At 38.0% G+C, this 26805-nt stretch overlaps 1 protein-coding gene across 4 annotated transcripts in view; it reads right to left on the bottom strand.

The window, feature by feature from the left end:
- LOC126457716 (arylsulfatase G-like) overlaps positions 1-26805 on the bottom strand; it is a 125269-nt gene that overhangs the window by 74465 nt on the left and 23999 nt on the right. For 3 of the 4 annotated variants that reach the window (XR_007585513.1, XM_050094252.1, XM_050094251.1), the window contains exon 2: positions 16936-17315. Coding sequence is in view for 3 of the 4 variants with exons in the window: in XM_050094251.1 (XP_049950208.1) it covers positions 16936-17315 (380 nt within the window). In the remaining variant the exon portion in view is untranslated. Of the gene's footprint in view, positions 1-16935; positions 17316-20886; positions 20942-26805 lie in introns of those variants that run through there. The other variant, XM_050094253.1, reaches the window with a different exon arrangement.

Raw genomic sequence — 26805 nt, forward strand, 5'->3', positions numbered from 1 at the left:
TTTCTTCCAATAACACACCTTATGTTTCTTGCAGATATGTGCTGTACTTCTTACCATTAAGATTCTCTTTGATGAAATAGGGGCCTATGATTCAGTCCTCCAAAATCCCGCACCATACATTCACCGACCATGGTTTTTCGTGTGCAACTTGCCGCAGTAAAAATGGATTTTCAGTTGCCCAGTAATGCATGTTATGAAAATTAACATTTCCATGGTTCATGAATGTAGCCTCATCAGTAAATAAAATCAAATGAATAAATGTGTCGTCCCTCTGAATCTGAAGTTTAGCCCATTGGCACAATTCAATGTGATGCATACAATTCATACCAGTTAATTCTTGGTGGAGACTGATATGGTAAGGATGATATTTATGGCAATGCAGAACCTGAACAATACTACTCTGGCTCATGCCAGATTCCCTTGTGATTTGACGTGAACTAACAATTTCTGTTTCCTTGTTAGTAACTTTTCTTTGATGGACATGTTTCTGATAAGTTAAAGATCCAGCTGTTCTCAATTTGTCATACACATATTTAAATGTATGATGTTTAGGGTGAGTACGTTGAGGATATCTTTCAGTGTATAAGTCTCTAGCTCTCACTGAATTTCGTTGGCATTCTCCGTAAATGAGAAGCATTTCGACTTGTTCTTCAAAGGAATAGATCATTCATATTCACTTGATTCAATGATAATACTCTTACTGTTCCTATTAGTGTTGTATTTCAAAACCGTCAAATGGTGTTTACATGTCAATGGCACGTTAGATGGATACACTGTATTTGGCGAATGTTTACTATTTGCACGATATACGAGAGATAATTGTCAGATTATGTGCTTTGATAAGTGCCAATGTGATAAGGAATACCACTCAATCCAAGGTAAGAAGATTGCAGCACTGCATTGATACCAATGGTCATCACTTCAAACACCTTCTGTAAATGGACATTCATGCCACCTTTTTGACCTTCGTGACCTTCAAACACCTTACTGTTACACATCATTGGATTCATCTCGATAGCCGCTATCAGAAAATAAGTACCAAACTATAGCATCCCATTTAAAAAAACAAAATTGACCTTCATATCCCTGACATGACCTCACCTAGCAACAAAAAACCAATGTCATATTATGGCCCCTGTTGTCCCATGTAGCATTTTTCCCACAAACTTTTCAGCTACTATCGTACTTTCAGAGTTATTCTAGGTGGCAATAGTTAGTGACTCGCCCTGTATGTCATAAATGGGGATAGGTAGAAAGGTAAAGCTCACAGCATAATGTCCACACAGACACCTCAAGTTTCTGTAGCACTTTAACAGAGTTCAATCTGCACCCCATTTGTAGCGTGCAGGGCAGGTAAGCATTATTCCAGTTCCTCCCATGTCCAGGCTATCATGTCCTTATTAACATGTGCAGTTGCTGCTCTGATGAGAAATTGCAGTTTTTGCAGGACTCTTACAGGGGACTGGTAGACAGCATCCTTCACAAAGTGCCAAACTGGTGCCACATTGGCATCACTCATGCTTGAACATCCATAACTCGTCTTCTTCGTGACACTTTCAGACACATAATATAGATGGCTGCAAATTTTATTTTCAGGATACTGTTGCATTTACCTCCTCTATGCTGTAAATTAGCCATTTATCTTTCTGCAATAGTGAACTTAATTAGTAAGCTTCTATGAAAAATTTGTTAGTGATTAATCTGCTGAAAAATACAATAAATGTGCAAAAATCTGAGAGAAATAAATACTGTAGTTTTTGAACAATTAAAAATTGAAAAGGTTAAGTAATTTACTTTGGTTTAAAGGTCATTTGGACCTTAAGGATAGCTTCCATCCTCTTAATTTATTTGAGAGTCTAATATACAGAATTTTGCAGTATATATGTTCTAAGTGTTTTAAACAGAACATACATTTTACAGGTTTCATAAAAATATTTTAACTTACTAATGTAAAGTAATTTTGTTATTTCTGGTATAAACTGGGTGGTTACAATTAAGTGCAGCCACTCACAGAGATCCACTGCGGGCAGTAATAACATATGGCAGCAAAATTTCTAACGCTTTAATGTGGAACTTGTAATCTCCCCACGGAAAATTACCCTCTACCACGCAATAATTAATAATGGTCAACCAAATCATCCACATGTATTTACGTTTGAAAAGTATCTGATCAGATTTTCTAGTAATATATGCGCCGACAGCTCGTCGATGCCAAGGTATTTTTCTAGCACGTTTATTCTTTGGAACAACAGAGGTACAGAAATGTATGCTCCATGGTTATTATAGTGGGAAAAAGGAACAGCTTCGGAAGTATCGGTTGGAAGATTATCGGATTGCTAAAAGAGATTTATTTACTCGTCTTCGTGCTAAAGCGAGCTAGGAAGTTTGTGCCGCTAGCGTGATATATAAAGAGGAAGAAAACCCTGTAAAGAAAATTACATGAGACTTGGAACCAACAGAAAACGGAACATGTACGAAAATGGATTCAATATACAATTTTCCTCAGAAATAAGGTTTGTGACCATTTTATTCTAGAGTGAATGACGAATGAGTTCTCTGTCTGAATCATTGATGATTGTCTGGGCCCTGTAATTAATTGGGAAGTTTCAGCTGTGACGAAGAGAGCCTGCAATCTCTGAGTTTTTTGAAATCGTCCAAAAAGGCTTCGTCCACATCTGAAATTTTAGATCTGTCGTAAACTGAACGAATTGTTCAAACGATCGATTTTCCCAACTGAATGCAGCGCTTAATAATAATAACAAATGTAAAGATCTTTTCTACCAAGCCAGCCGCTGAATATTACGACAAAGGGCTCCATCAGAGAGGAGCTGATTTCACGTAAATAATATAGTTAAACTGTACACAGATAAAGGACAGAGAGAGAGAGAGAGAGAGAGAGCGAATGAAATTCGAGAAATTACTCAGAATCCTCCATTAGCATAATTGTTTGTCTGTCTTTTCACAGATCAGCCTAATAAGAAAACACGAAGCCCTGACTTTATTGTACCGATTTATGTGTGAGGGTGAAAGAGCGATAAAGGCGACAGATACACTTCTATACAGACAAAACATTACACCAAGTTAGCGGTAAGCTGCATTCACATAGACTTTCATCATTTACAGAGTAGAATTCATTATAATGGCCAATCTGTGACAGGACGTTGTTAAAATAATTTTGGTTTCTGTTTCATGTGAACTACGACGAAACAACTTAACTTGGAAAAGAGAAGAAATACTCGCAGCCAAGTTAGTCGGATCTACAAATAAAAGCAGCATGCTGGGCGCAGAAAAAGGGCCAGATCTATAATTTTTTATTAAAGCTTGCTAGTATTGAGGAAGTAGACGTAGATTGGAACATTTTCTAATTGTGTTCATGCTACATTTAGTTTGATTGATCTGCCCTAGTTGCCTTTACCTGGATATACTATAAGAAAGTAGCCACAGAAGTATTCTTGTGTGAAGGGAGATATATACACCTTGACTGTAGAACATTTATATGGTTTTAACTAGGGCAATGTTTAAGATGAGTCAAACAGAGCAGAGCAACACGCAACAGCCTTCAGCTGTTAGCACTGATGATAATGATGGAGTAAGAAATGTTGTAGAACCGATCGCTACAGATAGCGCAATAGAACGCCCTGTAGACACGGCTGGAGATGTAACAGCAGGTATGCAACATGGATTAGATCCATTAGTAATTATCATGAGACAGATGCAGATGATAACCGAGGGCATGAATAATATGAAAATCGACATTAACGCGAAATTAGCCTCAGTTACTGAAGGGCAGGAAAATTTGAAAACCGACATTAACGCGAAACTAGCCTCAGTTACTGAAGGGCAAGAAAATCTGAAAATTGACATTAATGTGAAGTTAGCCTCAGTTACCGAGGGGCAAAATGATTTGAATTTGAAGTTAGCCTCAGTTACTGAGGGGCAAAATGATTTGAATACGAAGTTAGCCTCAGTTACGGAAGGCCAGGAGAATTTGAAAGCTGAGATTAAGCAGCAGTTACACGACAGTTTTTCCGAATTAGAGCAGCGGATAGAGGCGAAGGCAAAGGAACTTAAAGATCAGGCCGAAGAGACGGAACGAAAATTAACTGCACAAATAGAATTGGTGAAAGCTCAATGTGAGGAATCTACTCACCGCCTACGTGTAGAAATGAAGGAGTATGTGGCGATTAAGATAGATACAGTACGCGAACAGATGGAAATGGTTCCGCAGTTAGTACAAAAGCAAGATGCCATGTCATGTGCAATTGCGCAACTTCCTGAATTGGCACGTACGCAGACGAACCTAAAGGAAAGTGTGGAACATCTGACAGAACGTCAGGACGTTATAGACCACCAAATTAATGTATTAACGGGTAAATTATCCGAAATCACATTAGAAAACAAAAGGCTAATGTGTGAAAACGTTGAGCAAAATGTTAAAGCAGCATTCCAGAGTCTATGTGGCAAACAGGAAGAGAATTTGTTTGCGAAAGGACTTGAGGAAGTGCGACAGCAGTTAGGGGCTGATTTCGAGCATTGGAAACAAACGATAGCAGAGTCGATACGCGTTTCACAACAAGGCTCAGAACAAATGAATACAGGCCAGCAGCAGAAGTTGGCAGCGACTGTAGAGCCAGTTACTGCACATTCGCACACGATACCGACTTGTGTGAGTAACTCGAATATTAAATTGCCACGAGCTAGTTGTTCGCGTGAAGTTTTATCTGACGGAGATTACGAAAGCCTTTGCCATGCCGAAGAAAAAATGCTAAAGCATCGGCAATTTCAGATTTTTAACACTGACAAAAGGGGGGTCCATCCGATTGTTTTTATTCGAAGTTTTAGAGGAGTACTACCCAGAAATTGGTCGGAGTGGCAGAAGATCAGTTTCGTGACTGGGTATATACAAGGTTCGGGGGCGATCTGGGCCTCGGACATGACTTCTGTTTGCTCGACCTATGAAAATTTTGAGAAAGCGTTTTTAGCAAAATTCTGGTCAGAAGGGGTACAGGAACGCCTAAGGCAGGATGTGCTCTACCCAGAGCCATTCTCTTTTTCAAAAGGAAGCCTTAGGAAGTATTTTGAAAAATATATAAATAAAACTAGATATTGGGACAGGTCTTTGCCAGACATAATAAACATACTTAAGGCAAGACTACCAACTAGTATACGGAATCAATTAATTTACGGCAACGATAAAGACCTGGAGTCGTTCCTCACGACATTAGATCATATAGACATTATAGAAGAGAACAACCAGAAAGCCCGTAACAACAGATTCCAATATAGGGAGATAGAACCTCCGCCAAATGGTAGGCAAGTAAACGCACAGAGATCGATAAATAGTGGAGAAACCCCTCAAAATCTCAACAGTAATACCGGCAATAGTCTTGCGAGGGGCTATCCAAGGAACAACAGGAATGGGAAAAGATGCAATCCCGTATGGAGAAACGAAAGGAATTTCAGACCGCAAGCCTGGAACAATAACGGTAATAGAAAGTGGAATCAACCGGGGGGAATAAACTCAAATAACCAACATCAGTGGGGACGGACATCTGCGAATGAACCGGTAATTACCGAAGTGACGGACGATGTCAACCACCAGGCGAATCAAAATCCAACTAACTTGTATGGACCCACTCGTGCCCCGGAGGAGCGGTCAACAATTGGTTGAGGGGCAACAGGATATGTGTACCAATGCTAACGTATAATGATGGACGATTACTGGCAGATGAATTGACCGAGGACTTAGAACCCCAAGATGAGGATAAGGAACAGGTGGCAGTAGCCGAAGTGCAAGTCATTTTAGAGACTGTACCGATAGTGGCGGTTTTAGACACAGCTGCAACCACAATTGTTATTTCGGAGGCTCTATTCAACAAGATCAGAAATATAAGACGAGTACCAATTTTTACAGTTCAAAATTGCAGAATAATAGGCGCCGTTGGGGCTAGATCGGCTAATGTAAAAGTGCAGTCACTACTTAGTGTAGAAGTCGGAAATGTAGCAATATTAAGCACATTCCTTGTTGTAAAAAATTTGGTGGTAGACTGCATTATAGGAGTCAACAGCCTACATCAATACGGATGCAGAATAGATTTTAAAACAGGAAAAATTTGGTTAAATGTAAATAAACAAGAAATTGAGTTGGACTTGTTGAAAAAGGAAAGCCTTACCAGAAAATATAATAGTGGGATCAGTGTGCAAGCAATCAGGACTGCACAAAATTCTAAACAGCACGTAAAGAATGATTAAGGATCTAACTGACCTTCAAGAAGAATGAAATGTTTCCCGCAAATGACGCTGAATAATCTAAAGAGGTTCGAGTGAAGATTCATATATAATCTCATGTGAACGCTTACATGTGTAAACGTGTGAAGGAATGGGTTGTGGTAGTGAATCGTGAGTGACGGTTAACGCCGCAAAGATAATTTCCCGCGCAAAACAGTTGACGTTGGCGCGAGAGTTAAAATCGATATAGACGATACAGATATGCTTTGTAAGAGACTCGCAACAAACGCGAGGATAAACTGATTCATGTTGAACTCTAAAAGGAATAGGTGTTATAATTAGAAGTTAAGAGTTTTTAATTTATTAATGAATGATTAAAGAAAATAATATTCATAGATTCAGTAGTAATTTAATGGTTCGTGTTCGTTTGGGAATTTTGTGTGAAAAATCCATTTCCATATATGAGCATGGATGAACACCGTATGAATCAGAGAGTAATTGAAAGAAGCGAATCCGCATTCCTCAATGCTAATAACTTTTACATTTCAGCACTCAAGCGAAGAAATATATGTATTTAGAATAAAAAGTTTTGAGTATAGCTAAATTATATGACATCAAGGAAATATAGATGATGTCTTGGTATAAAATGAACTACACTTTCCATTATTCGATGATTTGAATCCAAAATCTATAGTAAGTTACATGAATCCTTTAAATTATGAAGAACAAATCAGTGATAGAAAATGTGTTAGAACTTTTGGACTTATAAGCACAAGGGGGGAGGCAAAGTCAGAAGGAGTATTCAAAAGGGAGTAAATCGGATGATGCTTTTGGCAACATCATTAGTTAATGGTTGAATTCCTTTAAGTACGTCGTAACAAAAAGGATCCATGAAGCCATAAGGATTTTGCTTTCAAAAAGGAGAATCTTGGACGGTGCAACCTAATCAGTTCTCTTACAGGAAGAGTTTTCCTTTTGGTCATTGCTAATTCTTTTGGAATGAATGTTGCATGTGAATTCGAGTATCCCTGTTCCTTCTACTCTTCCCATTGTGGGCCGCGTAGAAGATCAACTACAGAGGGGGCCGCGTAGAAGACCGACTACAAATGTGGACGTCGGGGACATGCAAGACCCGGGGGAGTTTAGCACCGCAACATATTGTACCAGGAGCAAGATTGTAAAACGAGAATTCACGTTATTTATTGTAAAACGTTTTTTTTTGCTAGAGGCACAAACCACTCTTCTCCAAATCGGGATACAAATTGATCCCGGTCTTTCCTTTAGAGATCTATTTCAAAATTATATTTTTTTTCTTCTACAGGCTTTCCTATCTTCTATGTACCGTAGGCTGGGGGTCTAGGCTTAAGAGGTTTTCCAAGGTTTCCCTGCTTAAGAAAGTTCCCGAATGGGTAGACCCTGACATCAGTTCATGAAAGATCATCTTCCTTGGTTGTGCACAGCAAATATAACACCTAGATACACATAAAAGCAATACAGCGGCGGTACCGGTCTCTTCATTTCTTCTGTTTTCAACATTTCTTTTCTTCGTCTGTCTCAAATATAATATTCTTTTTCAGTCGGAGGACTGACAAGCATCACTTCTGGGTTATCCACACTAATAGATAGCTTGCGAAGTGTGTTCGGTGAATCAAAATTGAGCTCACAAACTTCGCTCGCTGCGAGGGGCATTGTAATCTCCCCATGGAAAATTACCCTCTACCACGCAATAATTAATAACGGTCAACCAAATCATCCACATGTATTTACGTTTGAAAAGTATCTGATCAGATTTTCTAGTAATATATGCGTCGACAGCTCGTCGACGCCAAGGTATTTTTCTAGCACGTTTATTCTTTGGAACAACAGAGGTACAGAAATGTATGCTCCATGGTTATTATAGTGGGAAAAAGGAACAGCTTCGGAAGTATCGGTTGGAAGATTATCGGATTGCTAAAAGAGATTTATTTACTCGTCTTCGCGCTAAAGCGAGCTAGGAAGTTTGTGCCGCTAGCGTGATATATAAAGAGAAAGAAAACCCTGTAAAAGAAAATTACATGAGACTTGGAACCAACAGAAAACGGAACATGTATGAAAATGGATTCAATATACAATTTTCCTCAGAAATAAGGTTTGTGACCATTTTATTCTAGAGTGAATGACGAATGAGTTCTCTGTCTGAATCATTGATGATTGTCTGGGCCCTGTAATTAATTGGGAAGTTTCAGCTGTGACGAAGAGAGCCTGCAATCTCTGAGTTTTTTGAAATCGTCCAAAAAGGCTTCGTCCACATCTGATATTTTAGATCTGTCGTAAACTGAACGAATTGTTCAAACGATCGATTTTCCCAACTGAATGCAGCACTTAATAATAATAACAAATGTAAAGATCTTTTCTACCAAGCCAGCCGCTGAATATTAAGACGAAGGGCTCCACCAGAGATTCTACTAGGCTGATTTCACGTAAATAATATAGTTAAACTGTACACAGATAAAGGACAGAGAGAGAGTGAGAGAGAGAGAGATAGAGAGAGCGAATGAAATTCGAGAAATTACTCAGAATCCTCCATTAGCATAATTGTTTGTCTGTCTTTTCACGGATCAGCCTAATAAGAAAACACGAAGCCCTGACTTTATTGTACCGATTTATGTGTGAGGGTGAAAGAGCGATAAAGGCGACAGATACACTTCTATACAGACAAAACATTTCACCAAGTTAGCGGCAAGCTGCATTCACATAGACTTTCATCATTTACAGAGTAGAATTCATTATAAACTGATCTACACTGGGAAAAAAGTAGGTCCTATTTTGACCACCAGGTGCAAATGTGCAGTATATGCCTTGAGCATCACATGGTTGGAAACTTCGTCACAGAGAAAGAGTAGCAGTGCCAATGAAATGGACTAATAGATGCCAGAGATCAGGCTAAGATAAGAATAATGTTCTTTCCCGAACTATGCAGTGCAGTAAATAAAAAAAGTATAATAAAGAGAATTTTCATGTTCAGTGCTTCACAGTAGCTAAAGACTATGTTAAATGGTGTTATCTGTCCTGTGTACAATGCATTTCAAAGTTAAAATGGACAGTGTTATAGCAATCAAAAATTTTTGAAATACTTAAAAAAATTGTTTAAAAATGTGTATCAAAAGAATTTACTCAAGAAAATGTAAAATCATTTTTGCACATTTACAAATCTGTATTTTTGTAATGTACAGTGATGACCAACTTCAGATTCATATGCATATGCACTATCGTAAATTTGTGTTCTATGAAAATTTGGTAGTCATATTTGTCATTCATTTCTAAAACTGAAATTACAAAATGTAAATGCAGAACTACTGGTTGTTCTGTATTGGAATATCTGGTTAATTATTTTCAATAACTTTCTGTTAATTCAGTGGTGTAGACAGGGGTATCATAAATGTAGCAAGGTAGAATTATTATTATGATTGTATTCCTTTAAATAACAATTTTTTAAATTACTAAACTGATAACAGATGTACCTCATTTATTTGAAATTTTGAAATTCCTGTTAACTAGTAGCTTATTAAATTTTGTAGTTCACTAGATCATTTCAGTGCTGCTACTCCGAATGGTGGAGTTAGTTGTCCAAAAAACACTTCTTTTAAAGATAAATCTGTAATTGAAATTGTTCCCACACCAGGTGATAGTGAAAATTTTGTGGAGTAATAACCGATTACCCTCAAAAAGACCCAGCTCAGTCAATAGCTCTAATTTTGCTCTTTGCATTAACAAGGTTATTTTCTAGCACAAGTTTCTCTGAGATATCCATGTTGAAATTGTCTCTTCAACATATTCTGCGCTCTCGCACTCCACCAAGCCTAAACTTCTGGTAACCTGTTACCCACAGCCTCAGCTCTTTTTGCTTCTCTTTTCTGTCTACACCTCCTCTTGTCCCCCCTTCCTCTCCCCCCCTTTTCCGTCCCTTTCCCCTCCCTGTCTCCCCATTTATTTCCACCTTTCTTTTCTTTCCTGTCCTCCCTTCTGCCCTCTCCCTCTCCTCTTCTCTACCTCACAGCTCTACAGTCTGAACTCCTTTTGTCTTGTTGTGCAGCCACTGATTCATGTGTTCACAGACCTGCTTCACACTATCCTGCTACCCCTCCTCCTTTTGTGTGTCCTTCCCTAGACCCTCCTCACTGCCATCTGTCAATGCAACTGCTCGCAATAATCAGTAGTCAGTAATGAATCTCACCACATATGGGGAGAGTACATTTGAGTGTTCATGTGATGTTGGGTGCGAATATGTATACTTTTACTACAAAAAAGGACAGGAGCCTGTAAGCTAGAGTGAAAAGTTTTCTGTTATGAGTTTCTGTGTATCACACAGTAGTCCGCTATAGACAACTGGTTGCCCTTTCCTTATCTTAAGCTTATTTATTTCCCAGATTTGACATATTTTTGTTAGCCTAATTTTTTTGGACCCAGATAGTACATCTGATTATCTGAATAAGTCACTAATTAAGAAACTGAATGAAATAGGGAAATTACTAACCTGAGAAGTTTACACGAAAATCAGTAAACCACCACATAGTTACACAGTGTGTCAACCAAACAGTACAGCTGACTTTTATATTTTCATAATTAACTACCATACAGTTAAACAAAATCCTACTTGAATAACCAAGAAACAACTCTAATAAATTTGACATTTACATTATTATACACTTAGGTGACAAAAGTCTTGGGATACATCCTAATGTCAGGTCAGACCTCCTTTTGGCAGCATAGAGTGGCCACTCAACTTGCCATGGACTCAACAAGTAGTTGGAAGTCCACTACAGAAATATTGAGCCATGCTGCCTCTATGGCCGACCATAATTGTGAAGGTGTTGCCAGTATAGGATTTTGTGCACCAACTGATCTCTCGATTATGTCCCATAAATTTTCAATTTGATTCATGTCAGGTGATATCAGTGGCCAAATCATTTGCTCAAATTGTAAAAAAGTCCTTCAAGCCAGTCGCAAACAATTGTGGTGTGGTGACAAGGCCCACTGTCATCCATAAAAATTCCATTGTTGTTTCAGAACTTGAAGTCCATGAATATCTTGAAATAGTCTCCAAGTAGCTGAATGTAACCAGGACCCAGTCCATTGTGTGTAAACACATCCCACACCATTATGGAGCCACCACCAGCTCGCATAGTGCCTTGTTGACAACTTGGGTCCATGGCTTCATTGTATATGTGCCTCATTTGAACCCTACCATGAGCTCTCACCAACTGAAATCAGGACTTATCTGACCAGACCACTGTTTTCCAGTCATCTAAGGTCTAACCAGTATGGTCATGAGCCCAGGGGAGGCACTGCAGGTGATATTGCACTGTTAGCAAAGACCCATTAACGCCAAATTTCATCTCACTGCCTTAATGGATATGTTTGGCATACATCTCACTTTGATTACTGCAGTTATTTCAAGCTGTTAGCAACGACAACTTTACACAAACACTGATGCTCTCAGTCATTAAGTGAAAGCTGTCAGCCACTGTGTTATCCATGGTGAAAGGTAATGCCTGAAATTTGGTATTCTCAGTTCACTCTAGACACTGCAGATCTTGAAATATTGAATTCCCTAACAATTCCAAAAATGGAATATCCCATTCCTCTATTTCTTGTCACCATTCCGCATTCCGAGTGTTAATTCTCATTGTGCGGCCATAATCAACGTCCGATACCTTTTCACAGCAACCACCTGAGTACAAATGATGCACTGTTCTTTTATATCTTGTTTACATGATACTACCTCCATTTGTACATATGCACATCACTATCCCATGACTTTTGTCACCTCAGTGTAAAGGAAAATGTAATTACTGAGTTCATTAATATTCCATATTCCTGTCTTTATATAGCTCTACCACACAAAAGTCAGCAGTCCAAACTTAGCTATCACTTGGGTAGCATGGTGGTATCTGCATTAACATCACTGCAATTAGCTATCACCTAGCTTACATCTCTATGTTGGCTTGTGTAGCTGCCAAGCAGGGAGCGTTTTGTAAGTGTATCAGTGACAAAGTTTGTACCCAGTAATTATTTCAGTGGCATCTATGTGATAAAAGAATGTGATTGGGAATCCTTCTGACAGCAATTATGTGCAAAAATAACAGTTCTCAGATATAACTTGAGTCATATTTCAGTGCAAAGGTTTGATAATACGAAAAGTCCAAACTGTAAAAAGAAGTTCAGCTTTTGCCTGACTTCAGTATGGGACTCTTAATTGGTGACATTGTCACTGTATAGACATTATTATGGGCAGTAGCTAACTTGGTGTACTAATATTCATTTGAAAGAAATTGGGATGATCAGAACATATTCTGACTGTCAAACAGTTATTAATATAAATCTCAAACAATGGAAAATCTGGGATGGAGTGTAACAATATTATGAAAGTGTGGCTACAGTTGCCTGAGACAGCAGTTGCATTTGTGTGTATGTGTGTGCGTGTGTGGGCCTTACTGGCTGAAATATTTATTTGTGACAGTCTTTTTGTTATGTCTATCTGCGGCTCAGCATCTCCGCTATATGGTAAATTTCATAACATTATTAGTATAAAGGAAAGTTTGTGATCTGGTCATCATTGAAGTGTGCTTCAATGTGAATGAAAGTGAAAAGATATTCAACTTAAATCAATGATGTTATGTGTGTTATTGAATAGTTTGACCACCAACTAAAACTATTTCAGAGTAGGAAACTTCATTGCAACATGCACCACCAATGATTTACAGTGACATCACCAGTTTAGTACCATTCCAATGTATATTAAGCTCAATTCATTAACCATTAAATTCAGTGAATTCTTCCTGGTTGTAGTTCACCAGTAAGTGAAATGAATGAATTAACTATATTGCCCCATGAGATAGTTCTCTAAGACTACGTGATATGAAATTAAGCAATGTAAGGTAGCAACTATATCTCCAAGTAAGTAGACTGAGGAATGTGTCTTTGTATAAAACATGACAAAATGTGACACTTGTTAAGCCTACCTAGGTGTTGACATTTTGTAAGCTCGCCGTCCACACTGACTCCAACAAATTTTACACACAATGTTTCATTTTGTGTGTGGTCATCGATGTTCTGCTATGGCACCAGTAGACCATTTGAGTTGTATGATATTGCATAAGATGATCAAAATATACTCAGATATTCCTGTTTCAGATACTTGTATCATATTTGTCATAGAGAAAGTTTCAGACTCACCCCACACCATTTGAAACTTCATACACAGACATGGCAGTGTATTGGGCTCAAATATGAGTAATTAAATAAAATGTAGTCAGAATGAACTTATGTCACTCTGAAGCACAGTATGCAATGATGTGCAACTTTCTTGGACATTAAAAAAAGTTTGCAGGGAAAAGTCCATGAAGTTTATATGGTGGTAAATGAGCTACTGGCAGAAGTAAAGCTGTAAGGATGGGTCATGAGTCATGCTTGGTAGATCAGTTGGTACAGCACTTGCCTGTGAAAGGCAAAAGTCCCAGTTCGAGTCCTGGCCTGACACACGGTTTTAATCTGCCAGGAACTTTCATATCAGTGCACACACTGCTGCAGAATGAAAAATTTCATTATGGAAACAGCCCCCAAGCTGTGGGCATGTCACATCTTTGCACTATTCTTTCTTCTGCAAGTGCTAATCCTACAAGTTATTCTTGATAACTTCTGTGAAGTCTGGAAGGTCGGAGGTGGGATACTGGTGGAAAGAAAGCTGTGAGAATGGGTTGTGAGTTGCACTTGGGTAACTCAGTTGGCAGAGACCTTGCCCACGAAAGGGAAAGTTCCCAGGTTTGAGTCCTGGTCTGACACATAGTTTAATCTGCGAGGAAGTTTCAATTAAAAGGTAGGTTCATACTTAACATGGAGGATGGATTTGTGAAAATATTGCTCTATGACCCATTAGTGGAAAAGAATTTTATTGTGAACATTTTTACTGTTTCAGTTACAAAATTATAGATTTACCTGTATATCTCTATAGCCATAAATCATACACAATGAGGCACCTAACTTTTTTACCTCAAATTACATTTGATATACTAATGATATTTGTAATCTGTTTTCACCTACATGAACAGCAACCAGGGGATCATGGAACAAACAACAATGTTTTCTTGCAACTTAATTAATAACCAAGGAGCAGGCATCAATTTTTTTAACTGAACTATGCTATTTACTGACACTAGAATAGCAGATCATGATGACTTTGCAGATCTAACAAAAAATCACAGAGTAAAAACACATTGAACACACTGAACCATCTATAGTTACCTGAGTGCAGTTGAATCACTTACTACATAGATCATGTTTGTTATGAGGGATGCTGTAAATCCTTAACTGTGTGTTGCTTGTAAAACATCCACATAATCAAATCACTGGTAATGCATTAATTACTTTCAGGAATCCAATGCCATATACTAATGAAGAATGGATCAACATGCTCCTAATTTATAGATAATGTCATCAAAGTGCATCAAGAGCAGCAGAACTGTATGCAGAATGGTTCCCAGGTAGACACTGTTTACCTCGCCCCACTCCATGAGAGAGGAAGTTTTGACCCAAGAACAGAAATACAATGAAAGATTGCTAGCAATGAAGCTCTGCATAAGTGACATTTCTTCCAGGTACTACAATTAATCTGCATGCCAGCCCTTGCCAGGTTGTATCAGCTAAAGAAGGGTTCTGTGTATTTTTCATAAAAATAAATATTACTCATTCCATATTTCCCTACACTACAACAGAAATAGTAGTGATTTTCAGTATCTTTTTGCATAGTACCAAACAGAAAACAAAATTGGCTTCATCAGATGTTTGACCAACAACACTGGAATGTGAATGTGTGGTGTGGTATAGTCAGACAGCACATGATTACCTCTTATTTAATTGATGGTACATTAAACGGGAAAATTTACACTCATTTTGTGATAAATACTTTACTCCTGTTATTAAAAATATGCCCATGAGAAGCCAAATGATGTAGTTCCAACATGACGGATGTCCAGCCCATAGTTATTCAGTAGCAAGAGATGCATTAAAATGCTTATTTTCAAACCAATGGGTGGAAAGCAGCAGTCCTATTCAGAGGTATCCAGCACAACTGCCTAACCTGATATCATTACCCTCCTTTTTCTGAGGTTGAGTCAATAATGTGGTCTACAGGAAAATTCTAGTAACTGTGGAGGATATGGGAGAGTGAATTGCTGTTGCATGTAATATGATTACTTCAGACAGAAATACGTTCATCAGTTGAACATTGTGTATGAATGTGTCGTAATGCATACGGTTCTCAATTTGAAATACTCTTTAACAATTTTACCAACAAAAAGTGAGAGCACGTATAAAATCTTAATTGTTTTTTGTACACACTCTTTCATTTCATTTATTATTTTAACATACAATTTTACACACACACACACACGCGCGCGCACACACACACACACACACACACACACACACACACACACTTGCTCTTTTGTATGTAACTATGATAAAATTCATAACATGTGTATTCTAATGTCAAAGATTATATAGTTCATTTTGTTCATTACTTTACAGGCTCATCTATGCAAAATACATTGCGAATATCAGAAACTGGATTCTGCTTTTGTCAGGCTGATTACTTCTGGCTATCAGTGATGTAAGTAACATAATACCAAAAGCATTCAGTGCTAGACCATGTTGCATACAGTGCAGGGAAGTAAAAGGATTCTACAACAGTCACACCAACATAAGGTTGTTCTTTCTTGCACATAATTTTCTGACATCCACACTGACATGTGTCACTGAACACAAGCTGGGCTTGTAATAATACTAAAAGAGTAATGCTGTCTTCATGCAAGAGCTGGGATCATTCTCAACCTTGCATCTTGTTCGATCCTCAACTTCATAATTGAGGGTTGCCATCTAGATTAATGCTTGAAACAATCAGAAGGAGGGCTTCTCTGCCAAAATTTTTGTGTAGAACATTGCTGACCCAGCCCTGTAATTGTCTTAAAAAACACTAGTTACATGGTATTTATGTGCCATGGAATCAGTACCAGCCAGACAATCCCTGCCCACGAGTATTAGTTAACACTATGGTGTTCACTAACTGTAGCATTACTGGTATAGCAGCTCCAATAATTTTAATTCTTTGGACACACTGAAAAAACGTGCTGACAACCAGAAGTGGACACTTGTGCAGGGTTGGATTGCCTATCTTAAAATGCATGAAGTATTATCTGGGCCAGTTTGATTTTGACCATCCTGTAGTTTGACAGTGCACAAAGATAATGAAGGGCAAAATGAGAAAACATCCCAAGGAAAGTGCAAAACACTGCATAATAGTTGGGTGCCATATTACATGCAGTATAATATCATTTCCAAAAGCAAATGAAAAGTTATCTGATCTCACAATGCCATCAATATTTTATTTCTAAACATTACAGGTGTGAATTACATAAATCTTGAAGGGGATATGCATTTGAAGTGTATAATAACAACAACGGAGGAAAGATAGATTGCTACTTACCGTAAAGAAGACATGTTAAGTGTCTACCCAGAGCTTCCTTCATTTGAAATGTATAATAATGACTGAAGTAAGAAATTACTTATCAGCCACATTAAACATTATCTCAAATTAAAATTACTAAAGAAACAGTTGTCTTTCAAGAAAATTTACTTGTTGAAGGGATTTAATGTAACCTTTTAATTATTTACCTCATTCCTTCCTTGGTAATGGCATCAACATTTGGTGTCAAAGCTGTGTGAGGCCAGTATGAGCCAAAGTCACCCCAGCCCAGGTCATCCGCCATAATCAGGACAATATTTGGTTTCAGATCATCTCCTATTGCAGTTTTGGAACATATTGTATTTTGTGATTGATTTACAACTGGTGAATTTTTGTCACCTTCAACAATAAAGTTATCTTTTGTATACGCAAAACTGAAGTGCAAGTTAACAATCAAAGCAAAGAATGATGTTAACTTCACATTGCTCTTGCACTGATATTTATTTGTAGGCATTCTTCTTGGTGTGTGTAATGCATTAGAATATGTTCTTAGTATTTCAGACACCTGCCTCCTATGACTTGCACAAACCTGCAATAAAAACATCACATGATGTAAGGCAGAATATTGACCACATTTTCTGTCATAATTTAGCAAAAAACATCTTGTGAAATGGAATTTTAACCATTTCAACATAACAAATCTTTATATTGCAAACAAAAAAATTTAAGTTATATGCATCCATACACAGAAGTACTACAATATTTTTGTTTTCTTCCTCACCTTTTACTGATCCTCTATGTAATTGGCTTTGTTATGTGGGTCTTGCTCATGTTAGTAACAGTTAGTGGTTGGATGTCCTTCGTGCTCCCACCACTTGTCCTGCGACAGAATTAGTGTACCTCATCTGCCTGTGTCTTGAGTTAAGTCACGTGTTCAAGTGTGAGAACATTTTCTAAGTGTTTATATAATGTGTATCTGAGGTGGGGCATGGGTACCAGCTCAGTATTTACCTAGCTGGATGCAAATATTCACTAATGATAATCACACTACCTGATCTACAAAGGCAGCACAATATAATTTTGAAACTAAAAATAATACATAGGAAAGTGTCTCCCAAATTCAGTTATTCACGTAGCTCGCAGCCTGGTGCAAGTCTCTCATTTGATGCCACTCGGCATCTGTCCCAACAATTTCCTTCACTGTAACTGATTTCGTATAGGTAACTGTGATGACTGTCTGTGTAGTGCAGTGCGATGTTTGTGTTGTTGCTGTTGAGGATGTAGATGTAAGGAGAAGCCTGATGCCAGTACATAGCCTCCTCAGAAACAAACATATAGGCCACCATATTTAGCAGACAAATCATTGTTAGTGGTGTAACATGCCCTCACTTTATGAGAATTCTGCATCTGAACCCAGGTCACTGACAGAATAGCTGTTGAGCAGGAATTCTAGACTATCACCTCTAATCTTGTTGCTGGACTTGATGGTGAAAATTTTCTGCAGCCAAGATTCAAATCAGCCACCTTCTAGATCAACGGTGCCTCACAAGCAAGAATTAGTCACCTCGTCTGTGAAGGAGCTCACAGATTTAATACCATTTAAATGCACATTCATAAATTATTCTGTGGAGAAGAAGAAGTTGTCAAGCAGAAGAGATTTCCTTTGCACTTGAAATGACTTTTGCTATTTATTAAATTCCTTATATCACTTGGTAAGTGATCAAAGAATTTTCTGGCTGAATGCTTTACTCTTTTCTGTGACATGCTAAGGCTGAAAGAAGGATAGTGTAAATTAGTTTTCCTTCTAGTATTATATTCATGACTGTTACCACTGATTTCACACTGTAATTCACTGTTGACAAACAAATTTCATATTGGAGTAAGTATTTTGTGAGTCTGTTTTTAATATGCACAACTGCTTAAAGAGCAGTCTGCAAGATGTTTTAGAGTGGACACCACACATTATATTTATCATATACCTCATTGTAACAAGCACTTTCCTTCTGGATGATGAGTTACACCAGAATATGACACCATAATACATTAAGGGACTAAGGAAAAGTAAGTCAACTTTTTGACAGTTTCATTTTCAAAATCTGATATCTGTAACACAAAAGTTTCTGAGCTTAGATATTTAAGATCTGTTATAACCTTTAATCACCAATAATTGCATGGATATTCAAACACACTCACTTAGAAACAATAGCTGGTTACATGATAACAACTCAGTATCTCTTATTCGACTGCCATGCCGTGACATGCGGCCAGCGCCGTTCGTAGCTAGGTAGCGCTCCCGCGCTCAGCCGAGTTGCGGAGCGCCTCTATCGCCGTTTGTGCGTACTGTCGTGGCGGCACTGTTAAATGTCATGGCACTGTCACAACACTTTTCCCCCCTTGAAAAAAAAACTCACTTCCTGGGAGACATGGACAGTGCGGAGACATCCATGGCCTCTTGTGAGGCCCCGAGAAGATCCTGCGGAGAGACACGAGAGTATGGTCGAAAATGTCCAGGACGGAAGCTCCTGCGTGGAACGTGCCTCCTGGACTCCGGAGCAGCATCCATAGGCGTCGTGGACCTGGGGGTGTGCTCCAGCGAGATGGGTCCTGGAGGAGGCGGTGTCGCGACTGGGGCCAGTTCCGGCGTACGCGGAAGCGGTAGCGACATCGGCTGCATCAACACGTACGGTAGATCGGTAGATCGGCAGCAGTGACATGACTGGCTTCTCGGGCTGGCGGAGGCGAAGGAAGGGGCGGTGGCACCGGCATGGCCACCACTCGTGGGCGCATCTGGTCATAATGGCGAACAACCATGCCGGCGGCCGTGAAGAGCCTTGACCACCCCTGGAATCCATTTAGGGCGAGATCCATACCCTCGTGCCCACATGTCAGCGCCCACTGAGTATTTTCCCGCACTAGGGCACACAGCACAAGGCCTGACAGGGTGAAGCAGGTGCAGTAGAGTGCGTGGTTGGCGGCCATGCAAGAGTTCAGCAGGGCTGCGATCACCCAGAGGCGTGAAGTGATAAGAACTCAGAAATTGCAGCAGAGCGTCATCTGTGGAAAAACCACTAGGGAATTTTTTCATCTGCCTTTTGAAAGTGCGGACAAGGCGCTCGATCTCCCCATTTGATTGCGGATGGAAGGGCGGTGCTGTAACATGATGAATCCCTTGTCCAGTACAAAAATCACGGAAGGCCTGTGAAGAGAACTGAGGGCCATTGTCTGTGACGATACACCTCCGATAAGTCAAGTTTGGAAAAGAACTGGCCCCCAGTGAGCTTGGTAAATAACTCCTCAGGACGGTGAACAGGATAAGTGTCAATGAGGCTCTGAGTGTTGACAGTGGCTTTAAAATCACCACACAATCACAGACTCCCGTTTGGTTTAGAAACCACCATGATTGACGATGCCCATTCGCAGGAGGTAACAGGAACGAGAATCCCTGAAGCTGTTAACCTGCCTATCTCAGCCTTGACAGGTGCATGCAATGCCACAGGAATAGGGGGTGCCCGGAAAAACTTAGGGCGAGCTGTAGGTTTAAGAGTAATGTGGGCTTCAAAATTCTTGGCACGACCCAGACCAGCAGAGAACACGGACGAAAATTCAGAACACAATCCATCCAGCTGTTGATATGGAATATCCTCAGATATGAGGTGCACATCATCATCAATGGAGAACCCGAACAACTGGAAAGCATCATAACCGAACAGGTTTTCAGTGCCCACATGATCCACCACATAAAACGTGAGGGGCCTAACAACAGACTTGTAGGCAGTGGAAGCATCAAATTGGCCAATGATAGGAATTTTCTGTTTATTATAAGTTCTCAGATTTCGCGTAACTGGAGACAAGGGAGGGGAACCCAACTCCAAATATGTGTGAGAATTAATGAGAGTTACTGCAGAGCCAGTGTCCACTTGCATGCAAATGTCTTTATCCAAAACACGAACAGTAACAAACAACTTATTTGTTTGAGAAAGCACACAGTTAACATCCATGTCCAATGCCTCATCCTCGTCGACAGGAACTTTAGGGGACTGACACACAGAAGCAATGTGGCCTTTTTTCCTACATGAATTACACGTGACCCAACGTTTTGGACACGTGGCCCTGTCATGCTGTATGAAACAACGTGGACAAGAAGGAAGTGCGGAACACACCTGCTTCTGTGGTTGCTGTTTTCGCTGCGAGTGTTGCGGCCGAATGCGACGTTGTTTACGTGAGTGAACCTCCGCCACATCTTCGTTCTCCTGTGAAACAGGCAAATTGTCTGTGTCGAAAGTTGACTGTACAGCGCCTGATTCTTAAATTGAAAACTGGTTTGTTCTGCACAGAGCAAACTGAAATTTATTAATCACCTTATTCTGAGTGATGTCAAGATGTAACAAGTCTGGATAGCCCTATTCACTACAATTCTAAATCTTAAGTACATTATGCAAAATATTCAATTTCTTATTTGAGCAGAGATTACCAAAACTTCGTTATTTGCAGTGCAGTTTCTTAATAAATGGTAACAATAAGATCATTAGTTCATCTAGAAACATTCTCTTTCAAGAATTTTTAGTGATCATCTATAAACGTTTATAAATGTGAAGGGATACAAGAGTTTATAGAGGACAAGATATAGGGTGAGATCATTTCTTACTAATCTCCAGAATAGATCTTTTTACAAAATGGAAGAAAATAACTAAACAAATAACAAACCAACAAGATCAAAGCATTTATAAGGTATACTTGCTTGAAGAGGACAGTAACAGACAGCTGTACCAAAGAAGATTAAATGAAGAAGTAGCAAACTTTCAAACTAAAGACAATATAGAAGTAGAATGACAAACTCTGAAGAATACTGTATGCAGAGTAGCTGGAGAAGCTCTCGATAAAAAGAAAAGAATACGGAAAAGAAAAGATCTAAAAATTTGGAATGAGGATATAATGGAAGCTGTCAAAGAAAAACAGGATGCATATATAAAATACTTAAGCAACCCCACTATTAAGAACAAACAATACTATAAGGAGAAAAGAAATAATGCTAAATGCTTAGTAAGGGAAGCACACCAGGAACATTGGGATAGGTTTACCTCTAATATCAAACATGATATCCATGGAAGACAACAAATGGCATATAAGGTTTTAAAAACCTTAAACACAACAGAAAGAGAGAAGATACCAACAGATCGTGTTGAAGAAGAACAGTGGATAAATCGTTACAGCAAATTGTGGTATGATCATACAGCACAAGAAATTGAAATTGAACAACTAGACGAGAAAGGATTGTATGAAATACAGTCTGCCGAATTAACATCTGCACTAACATCACTTAAAAACAGAAAAACAACAGGAAAAGATGGCATTAATGCTGAATTATTAAAATATGTAGGAAGGATGCTACACCAACGACTGCTACATCTCTTCAACAAATGATGGAAGTAGAAGAGTATTCCCAAAGACTGGAAAACAGCTAGAATGATATCAGTTTTTAAAAAAAGAGATAAAAGCTTATGCAGTAAATATGGAGGAATAAGTTTACTGAACTCAGCATACAAGGTGTATGAAAGGCATCTACCTAGACAGGAACATTCTTTTAAATAATTTACTATATGCCAGTGATGCAGTAACCCTAGCAGATAAGGAAGATGACCTTCAGAAAGGAATCTACTTGCTAAAACAAATAAGTGCAAAATTTAATATGGAAATTTCAAAAGAAAAAACTAAGTCAATGGCCTTCAAGGGGAAAGAACCTATCAGAACCAAAATAGTGATATATCAGAAGATTTTAGAGCAAGTAAACTATTTCAACTATCTCGGATGTGAAATGACATATCGTTACAGCAGAGATATTGAAATTAAGCTTAGTAAATTCAGCCGCTTATGTGTAACAATTAACAGAAACCTAAAAAACAAAACTAGGAAAGAAACTCAAATTAAATTTTACAAAACTGTTGTAGTTCCCACACTGCTCTATGGAAGTGAGACATGGGTGATTACCAAGAAGCAAGAAAGCCATATTCAGGAACAAGAAATGCAATTCCTTAGAGGTGTTAAAGGTTGCACAAGAGAAGGCAGGCTAAAAAATCAAGATATTAGAGAAGAAATGCAAATCTTTAGGGATGACAAAATTCGAGATTAAAGAAGAAAATGGAACAAACATCTACAAAGAATGGAGAGTGAGAGACTTCCGTTAAAGGCAAGAAATTATAAGTGCCACGGGAGAAGAGACAGAGATGGGTATCATAACAGGCAATTCCTGCCTAATACCTGAAGAGGAGATGAAGATGAGAAATGTGAATCTATAAATGTGAAGGTGAAATTTTTAGTTTGCTAATAGCTGTTTCTTTCTAAATTAAGTTAGTTCATTTGAAAGCCCTGATTCTCCTCTTCCCAATAAATGTCTTCCTATTTTTCAGAAAGTTCATATTTTAAAATTTATTCATATTCAAAAATTTTATGGCACAGAATGTTGCACCCTTAACTTGTGATTATTTCCAAAATTCAGTACCAAAGTTTTGTAGCCCTGCTTGTTCTGATTCCTAACATGTCTACTTACATAAAAGGAACTTTTTATTTTTCTAACTATTCAGTCTGGAAAATTTCTCCTTGTCTTAACTTTTTGGCATGCTTTGGGAATCCCTGCATAAATAGAAAATGTTCTCATAAAATAGTACTTATAATTTTGTCATTTTCTATGTGTCCAGCTCACATTTAAAGAAATTTGCTATAGTTTTGTTAATATTCAAAATGTAATAACAAATTATGATTTTCAATATCATGCATGCCTATAAGTAGGCATGTCATACAATGATGCACTCAATCATTAGTTTGCATTCATTGTGTCTAACTGTGTAACTATTATGTAATGAATTTGTTTTCAGTAGCTAAACTGCCAACATCTCTGTGTTGCTATCTGTCAGTTAGAGAACATCATTTTATTTAGTTAAGATTGTACAGTCAGGTACTATGTACAAGGGAGTCAGTCCATGCCAGGCTATCAGAATATATGACTCAGTATAGTACCTAAGTCCATCAGAGTTGCGGTTAAACAGTAAAAGTGTCGAGTTTGCTATGTAATAAACTTCCTCGTGCTATTTGTCAGTCAAAAATTGATAGCAAAATTGTACAGTTAGTATGTTGCCACTCTGCCAAAACAGTCTTAGTTTAGGTGAAGTGCTGACCTTTGATATGTGCTGACCTTTGATATGTGCTTGAATACAAGCTGGCCATTGCAATGTTATTAGTGTTAATAAATATTAGAAGTTCAAAGTTAATTTTAGCGGTGTTGTGTTGGTTATTTAACAACTTGTCACTAAATCAAATAATCACAGGAGAACAGACAACAAAGAAAAGTGACAAGACTTCCAGGTCAGTACTGCTTCAACATGTGTTATAGTTCTTGCATATATAGTCTTTCCTGCTATCTTCAAGATGAAGGTAAATAATTTGTGGGACTGGTTGGTAGCAGAGAAGTCTGATTAACATATTTTAGTCTATGTGTAAATATTCCCTGTGACCATGGTACACTGCACATATAACTGAAAATTTTACATATATATGGAGAACAAGGATTTAGTAATTCACTTGAGATATTGACAGTGAGAATCATTGCATTTAAGTAAATTAAATACATTTTTAATAACTTTGGCATAATATGGAGTAATCGCAGTTTGCTCAAATGTATCTGGGAACTCGTCTTGCTTCTTGACTGAATTCCATTGATTTATCTCCTGACCTATCCATGCCAGTCTTCTGAACTTCTTCCTCAGTGTTATCATTTTCTTGTCTGTCTTATTTAAAAACAAAATGTTCACATTCCTTAACTGATTTTCCAATTTTTAGTGCCTGATAGAGGGATAATACCTCACATATTAAGACCTTGATGATATGGAGGATTCTGTTCACAGTGCCCTTAATCTGTAGGAATCAGGTTAGTATACTGTGCCCAATGTCATAAGAACCACCACACTTGTCATTTGCCTGTTATACCACTCACCAATGTAGTCCTCTGGGATGTAGTCAACATGGTAGGAGTTGCCAGATAAGTGAACAAAAATTACAGGTGTACTCCTCTGCTGGACATAGTTATTGGCTTTTACATTTTCAGTCTTACATATTACAACTCACGCAATAATTTTTACTGCTTCAGTCACGTTTTACTATTATTTATCAGCACGACATGTTTTAGCTGCCTGCTGCTCTAAGTGCTTTACCGTTACATGCACATTGATCTGGAATGTGAGGAGGATTATTTGCTGGGTGGCAAGTGAGGTTATACACTGAAATTTAACCATTTTTCATAGAAATTTATTAGTCTGGCACACAAACTCAGTAAGTAAAACACCATCACCATTTAACACATTTACATCCAGATGTTTACATTCCAAAGACAAAGTATTAAGAGCCTATGGAAGGTAAACATGTGAATATGAAAGTGTTATGTGCTGATGGTGTGTTTCTTATTGTGCTCTGTGCTCCAGACAATAAATTTCCAGCAAAATGGTTAAATTCTGGTATATAACCTCACTGGCTCACCCAGCAAATAACACTCATTACAATTCAGACCAATTAATGTGTATCTGTAAAGCACCTGATGATGGCAACATTCTGCTGAAATGTGTTGTACTAATAAACATTAGTAAAAAGTGACTGAAGCAGTAAAAGTTATTTTATAAGTTATTTCATAAATTTATAACAGAGTTGCTGACCTCAGTCAATTCCATGAAACATGGATAAATTTAGGTTAAATTTATTTCAGTGTTTATCATTCTAAAATTTGAATCATAAACTGACTTGGCTGTGTAAATACTGACTCATTACTCACATTTGTTTTGTTATTGTATGTAAATTTCATTTGTACAGAGTGCTAGGCTTCTTCATCAATGCAACTCTTGACATTAACAACTCACAGTGTATGGAGACAGTGTATATTTGTCTTATGAGCTGACTGGAAAAAGTTTTGTGTGCATGAGTATGAACTGACAAAAGCTTTCTTATTATAAATCATATATGACTTTGTATTTGTGTGTGTGTGTGTGTGTGTGTGTGTGTGTGTGTGTGTGTGTGTGTGTGTGTGTGTGTGTGTGTTTACATCAGAGAAGCTGAGGCCCAGTAGTGGCAAACTCAACAATTAACTGTGTCATTAACTATATTGAAGTTTTGATGGTATAAAGTGATATTCAGCCTGTTTGCATTGGGTGTTGGCACACTAATGAAACCTCAAAGGTGGGTCCAAATTGTGTGTTGCATTTATAAACTGTGGAAGGAACTGGTTTGTCAGACAATATTCTACAGTTGTGTAACATGTAAAACAATTAATTTGCTTGTCATATCGGTCGACTGATCCACAATAACTATAGTACTGTGTCTTATAGCAAAAATATATGTAGGCATTTAAATTACCAATTTTACTTGAAAACTAGATAGTCTTCTGCACCAGTTGAATAGTATCAGTATAATAAATTGAAAACAGTTAAATTTCTAATACATTTATTTATTTATTTATTTATTTATTTTTGGAGGATGTGGATATGTGTCTTTTCTATTCAAGGTGCAATTTTTAATCAAATGGACTTAATTGAAAATCAAATTGGACAATATTATTCTTGCTAATTATTTAACTGAACAGAACTTTACTACAGATAAAACATGGTGCATATATGTATGACATCTTTCATGATGAGTGGAATTATATAGGTCCCTACAGACCAGTGTGAATCCTGTACTGAGGGCAAGAACTTCAAAACTCCACATGAAAAGGCCACCAGAAAATTCCACTTTTATTATACAAACATGTTTCATGTTATAAACCTTCTATTTAAGCCACCAATGGATTACTATTGTCTTGAAAAAGTGGACAGTGTTGTCTGTGGAAATTAAATGGTTTGAATTTCATGACAAACTTTCCCATCAGACAGGAGAGGCTACTGTTAGGCCTACATGTAAGCCATCGCTCTACAATCCAAAAATTTTCTTGACAGTAAACTGTTCCACATATCCTCAGAGTTTGGATACATTTATAGTATTCTGTCCTACGTTATGTTTCACAAAAGATGAGAACTTTATTTGACTATAATGCTGGAAATTAGAAA

Source organism: Schistocerca serialis, chromosome 2 (genome assembly GCF_023864345.2).
Source record: "Schistocerca serialis cubense isolate TAMUIC-IGC-003099 chromosome 2, iqSchSeri2.2, whole genome shotgun sequence".
NCBI classification, from domain to species: domain Eukaryota; kingdom Metazoa; phylum Arthropoda; class Insecta; order Orthoptera; family Acrididae; genus Schistocerca; species Schistocerca serialis.